Here is a 6,187-nt window from a genome sequence, read left to right as displayed (position 1 = left end):
TAATAATAATAATAATAATAATAATAATAATAATAATAATAATATAATAATAATAATAATAATAATAATAATAATAATAATATAATAATAATAATAATAATAATAATAATAATAATAATAATAATAATAATAATAATAATAATAATAATAATAATAATAATAATAATAATAATAATAATAAATAATAATAATAATAATATATCATGAATTCAATAGGCCATCGTAGCTTCTTTGTATTCCGTTGAATCGGTGATGAATAAATCTTCCAATTTCCATTGCAATGTCTCAAACGTAGGCCTTTTTTCGGGTTCTTTGTGCCAGCATTGCAACATTATATCATAGAGAGCTACCGGACAACTTGCCGGACAGGCCATCCGGTAACCACTATCCACCTGTTGCAATACTTCCGCATTTGTCATACCTGTAATTCATGACAGTAGTAACCAGCATGATGAATGAATTGGAAGAAAGGGGTAAAACATTTTCCAACTTAATTAGATTTTCATTTGAAAGAAACGAATTAGTAAGACTATTGAAAAATGATTAAAGATGATTTAAAAGAAGAGGAACACATCTGCAAGCATTTTTAATATCAAATGTGAATTTGAACTATTGAAAATTTTGTAGTTACTTAGAAATCTTACCCGGATAAGGTAGTCGACCATAAGTAACAAGTTCGGTAAGTAATATTCCGAAACTCCAAACATCTGATTTAACTGTAAATCGATTATAGTTAGCTGCTTCTGGAGCTGTCCACTGCAATATTTTCTAATTAATGGTAAATTATACATTTGACCTTTTGAAATTTTTGCTTTACAAATGAAGAAAGGAAATTAATTAATTTTAATAATTAGTACTTTGATAGGAAATCGTGCACCAACACGTGCTTCATATTCATTTTCTCGAATCAATCGTGCTAATCCAAAATCAGCAATTTTGACACATAGCGTATGTGACATGAGAATATTACGGGCGGCTAAATCTCGATGAATGAAATTTTTCTCTTCTAAATAACTCATTCCTGATGCTATCTGTGCAGCTATTTCCACTAATTGACCGATTGCACAATTTCGTCCTCGACCCTTCAAAATTTTAAATTTGTTTTAATTTGTTCGAAAAAAAAAAGACTTTCAATCAATGGTTAAGAAATCATCGAATGAATTCTTTTATACTATAAACTTTTATTGCATTCATTTTTACTTAAATGAAATGATATTGATGAGTTGAAATTTTCGCATTTGAAAATTTAAGGCGAAATTTATTAGCAAATTTAATGAGAATTAAATTTTTTTTTTAATTTGCCTTTAGTAGGAGAACTAATTTGTTTTTTGTTTTTGTAGATAATTAATATGAAAAGAATCAAGAAATTGAGAATTGGCATAAGAAATGAGTTAGTTTTATTTTGAGAACATAATTTGAAGAGTAGGAATTGTCATTAATGATTGGTTTTTGGGAATATCGAATGCTTTTAAAATTCCTTTTATTATCAAATACGCGTTTAGGTGATTCTTTTTGATACTGTCTGATTTTCAATTCGATCATTTTCTATCGATTAAATTTAAATTAAAAGGTAGAGATATTCCTGACTAACAGAAGCTCCCAGTGAAATTTCCTGTTTTATATTTTTCCGGAAAATTTACCCAAATTTTATTCTATAAAAACTTTGGATGGGACAATAGAAATGGGACTTTTGATTGCATGGAAACAGTATTAAAGAAAAAAATATCAATACATTCATTCCTCAATTTAAATTAATATTTTCAAGTTTGCTTCCTTCGAAGAAAAGAATAAACTGTAAACAGGTTATCAAGGTGACAAAGGTAAAGGATACCTGAAGGAAATGCAATAAGTTTTGATCCATCAATTCAGTGATAATCAAAATTGGTTCGTCCTTTGTGCATACTGCATACAGTTGTAATAATTTCGGATGCCTTAATTTTTTCATAATTTGTGCCTCTGATAAGAAATCATTAGGATCAGTTGTACCACTTTTGAGCATTTTTACAGCCACTGGTGTGGAATGATTCCATCGACCTTCCCATACCTAAGCAATTTTTCAATCATTGTCATCCTAAAAATGTTTAAAAATTCCTAAAACAAGAGAGAGAGAGAGAGAGGTACAAATGAGTAGGAAATTTAGAAACCAAGTGATTATTCAGTTTGATGGTTTAGAATGAAATACATACGAATATGATGAAGTTTTTCAAGAAGCATATATTTCAGAACAAATTCATTTAATTAGTTAGACCGAAAAAAGATTATTATGACCTTCTCCTAATTTAGTCTAATGAATTCCCAGACATAGGGATATTCAAACGCAACTTGTCCTGAAAGTGTTTAAGCTATAAACAAAGATACAAGTTTTTTTTTCCTTTTAATGTATGATTAGTTCAAGTTAAGTTTGGAGTGTTCAATATTTCACTCCGGAATAGTGCAAATTCTGAATTGGCATTGCCTGAAACCTATTCCTTTCAGATTGTAGTATGAGTAATTCCGATTAAGGCATTTCAGAGAATTAAAACATTACGAAAGTTGATCGGTAAAAAAAAATGACTGATATAAATAATGGATAAAATTTAGTTTGGCAAATGAGTACAATTGCTAACTTTGAATAGACATACATCACATTTGTGTCAACTACGGGCAAAATCGAATGACTGTTTAAATTTTGGATGAAAATTAAAATTCCAATTGGAGGCAACAAAGGGAGAAATAAGATGAGATTATGCCATATGAAGAAAAAATAAGTCTCGAAAAGTTTATATGAAATAAAGAGAAAGGAGAGAATCAATATATTCTTCGAATTTTGCGAAATTTGAGAACTTCACAGAATGCTTTATTAGTGAAATGCTCAGTAAATTACTATTCAAATTGATCAAAAATTACAATTAATTTTGCTTTTTTAATAAATATGTGAAAATTGGAAATCAAATAATCAGAAATGGCAAATGAAATAAATGATTAAGACTTAAAAATACTTCACTAACTTCACCAAATTGTCCAGCACCAATTTGTCGAACTAATCTAATTGATCGTCGATCGATTTCCCATTGATCATCATACGTGAATGTACACGTTTGTGGAACATCAAGTCTTTTACAGGGATGTTTAAGCAATACGCATAATCCATCTTGCTCACGTTGATAATGTGTAATTAATTCGACAAGTGTACGGAATGATCGTCTTCGAGCTATATAGAAACCACCTTGATCCAATTGTCTAATTCGATAATGCTTTACTGCATTACCATCACGTACTGCAATGATAATTTCAGGTGTAAAATTTAGGTTTAAAATTTTGAAATTCCAGTGGATACCAAAATGTTTTTTGCAATAAGCAAAATCAATAATGTTTGCTTTTTAGAGGAAAGCGTAAAAATTTGAATTAATTTGTTATCAACCTGATAATGAGTAATCATTTTGTCGACTTTCTGAATCCCGTACAAGAAATGCTCCATGTTCATTGCTATTCAAAAGCAATAGTTTTTCAGCATCAACTCGTCGAATTAACCCAAAATACCATCTAAAATAGTATTAAATTACAGTTGTAAAATTAGTTTCATTGCATAGTTAAATTGTTAAAAACCAATAAATTTAAACGTCATATGATAAAATGAAATTTAAAAGCTTAATTTTACAACCAAGATCTGATTCAAAGATTTTAATTTTCTCCATATTGCATTGTTTGATAAGCAAATTCCAGCAAAATATGATAATATATTGTTAATGGATAATTTAAATTTCATAAAATTGACAGATTTTTCAAAGTTCGAAGAAGTTTAAAGAGGGAAAAATAGTGATGATGGCCTCTGCATGATTTAAAAAATTTGGTATGTAAAGAACAAAGAAAAGCAAAAAGAAGGATAAAGATGTTACCCCGTTCCAGTCCGTCTACGGGGGAATTCGCCATTTAGTTTTAACAATTATATTTTGCCCTGAGGTGTCGCGGGTTAGACGAACAACCGGGCCAAGGTAACGATTAATGTTAGTTCTTGTTATTATAATTGGATACACAAATGAAATATTGCATTTTCTACGATCTCTAAAATTAACAATTGATGAAATTTCAACAATGGACCAAAATGAATGAGTATGATATGAAGCGTAAAAATTCACAATTAAATAAACAAAAGTAAATGGCAATGACCGACTTCATTGGGTCAAATCGAATTTTTGGTGACAAACATTTTTGTGCCCAAATGTTTCGTCTCAGTACAGAAAGGATTTTTCCGGAATTATTTAATCGTTGTGGTCTCTTCCGGTTGGCGCACTTTCCAATCATTCATCCGCCTTTTCAATATTTTATTTATTTTCCGACAAAGAATTGAAATCTTTGCTTAAAATCTGTTGAAATGTTGTGAAAATTGAATGTGAACTTTATGGATGTGTATGTGTATGCATGTGTATGTGTGCATGTATGTGTATATGTGCATGTGTGTGTGTGTGTGTGTGTGTATGTGTGTATGTGTGTGTGATATTGAGAAAACTATTTTTCCTCCTTTTTTTTCTTTTTCGTTTTTGTTCCTTCCGATACATTTACGATTGGACATTTGTTCATCTTCAAGCAAACTATTTTGTAAATTAATTGGGAACCAAAAAAAGAACTGAGTTTGTTGAGAATTTCTAAAAATTGTGATTTGAATTTCATCAATCACTAAAAATTGAAGGGTGTAAAAATAAATGGAATGATAGATGTGAGGTTATCATCGAACTGATAAGGAATGAAAGTTCAGGGAGAATTTGATCATGAAAATTGAATGAAAGAATGGATTATTTTCAATGCATAATATTTGCTCCGTTTTTTTCTCAAATTTATTCCATTGTTCCATTTGACGTTACACGTGTTGTACACGTAAAATACGTGTTGTATACGCTTAAATATATCAGATTATCTCGGATTATTAGAAAGAATAACAATAACAGTAGTACAAAGTTAATTATCGGAACAGTTTGGGCGTGTAAAGTTAAATGTTGATTAGTACCAGTTTGACATAAAATAGATTTTATTATTATTTCTATTAGTAGTATTAAGATCAAGCGAAGGAACTATAAATTTTTCCTAGCAAAGAGTAGCAATTTGAGGAAATTTATATAAATTTAAAGAATCAACTTGTATGCAGGATGGTTGTATTATGATGATGTATATTTTGACCAATTATCTAGCAGCAATAAATAATTTTTTAGATCATAGCGACACTTGCGCCACTTATTAATTCCATTCATTTATAATGATTGTTCCTGTTAATGTCCTCAATTTCTTTTTTTTTAAATTAATAATAATTTTATAAAATGTCATGAAATTTATTCATTTTTTTAATCGTTTGATGTCTAATTTTAATATTATCATCCTTCTCAGGCTTGTCCTTTTTTTTTCTCTCTTCATCATCATGAAAGAAAAGAATAAGTAGCCCGTATTTGTTATGTAAAATGGTTCTTTCTTTTTTTTTCTTTGAAAAAAAATCCATAAATTTGCTATGCGTTAAATTCCTAAATTGAATTACTAATTTATACATTTATTTCATGATAAAAAAGAAAAAAAACGGATAAAATTGGCGAATATTTTCTGTTTTCTTTTAATTTTCCATTTGAAAATTTCCATTCATAATAACGCCTTAATTGGAAGTTTTCGTTGTACGATTAATTGACCTTAAAATTAACGAAATTACCAAGTTGTACATATGGCGAGATATGTGTGAAAAGTTGGACTGTGAAAAATCCCAGAGATTTACCGATAACTCATTAATCGAGAAAAACATGCACAGAAAAGATAGACTGCAAAAATGTCATCAAATATTCTCTAAATAGATTCATGATTGAATGACAATTTTAGTATCCTATCTCTCTTATTATATGACATTAAATTCCATAAATCTTGCCTATAATTCAGATGAATACTAATCAAAAAGTTCGGAAATGACAAAAATTTGGACTTGACTGAAATGATCTATGATATCGGAAATTTGATTTAGATTTATTGATTTTATCCAGATAACATGAAGAGATTTCCGCTATCCGGTATATCCTGGTAGAACATAAGACAAAGATAAACGTAAACGGAATTTGATAACAATAACGGATTTGAAATCATTGATAAGCTGTTTTAATATATTTCTTAATACACTATACAACCCTCTATATATTTTCTTTAAAAAGACAAAAAAAAATACTTACAAATGGCTTTTAGCTCC

At 28.9% G+C, this 6,187-nt stretch overlaps 1 protein-coding gene across 1 annotated transcript; it reads right to left on the bottom strand.

Annotated features, from left to right (window-relative positions):
* Window positions 1–209: 209 nt before the first annotated feature.
* On the bottom strand, window positions 210–4,281 carry LOAG_11106 (TK protein kinase; the record flags this gene model as incomplete). The annotated part of the gene is made up of 7 exons (XM_003146628.1): window positions 210–421; window positions 645–756; window positions 858–1,082; window positions 1,832–2,044; window positions 2,988–3,256; window positions 3,401–3,522; window positions 4,151–4,281. The coding sequence occupies 7 exons, from the start codon at window positions 4,279–4,281 to the stop codon at window positions 210–212; spliced, it is 1,284 nt and encodes a 427-aa protein (XP_003146676.1).
* Between the last annotated feature and the right edge of the window lie 1,906 nt (window positions 4,282–6,187).

This window comes from Loa loa (assembly GCF_000183805.2).
Source record: "Loa loa unplaced genomic scaffold supercont3.14, whole genome shotgun sequence".
NCBI lineage: Eukaryota > Metazoa > Nematoda > Chromadorea > Rhabditida > Onchocercidae > Loa > Loa loa.
Note: the sequence above shows the minus strand (reverse complement) of the source record. Positions and strands in the feature narration are given on the sequence as shown.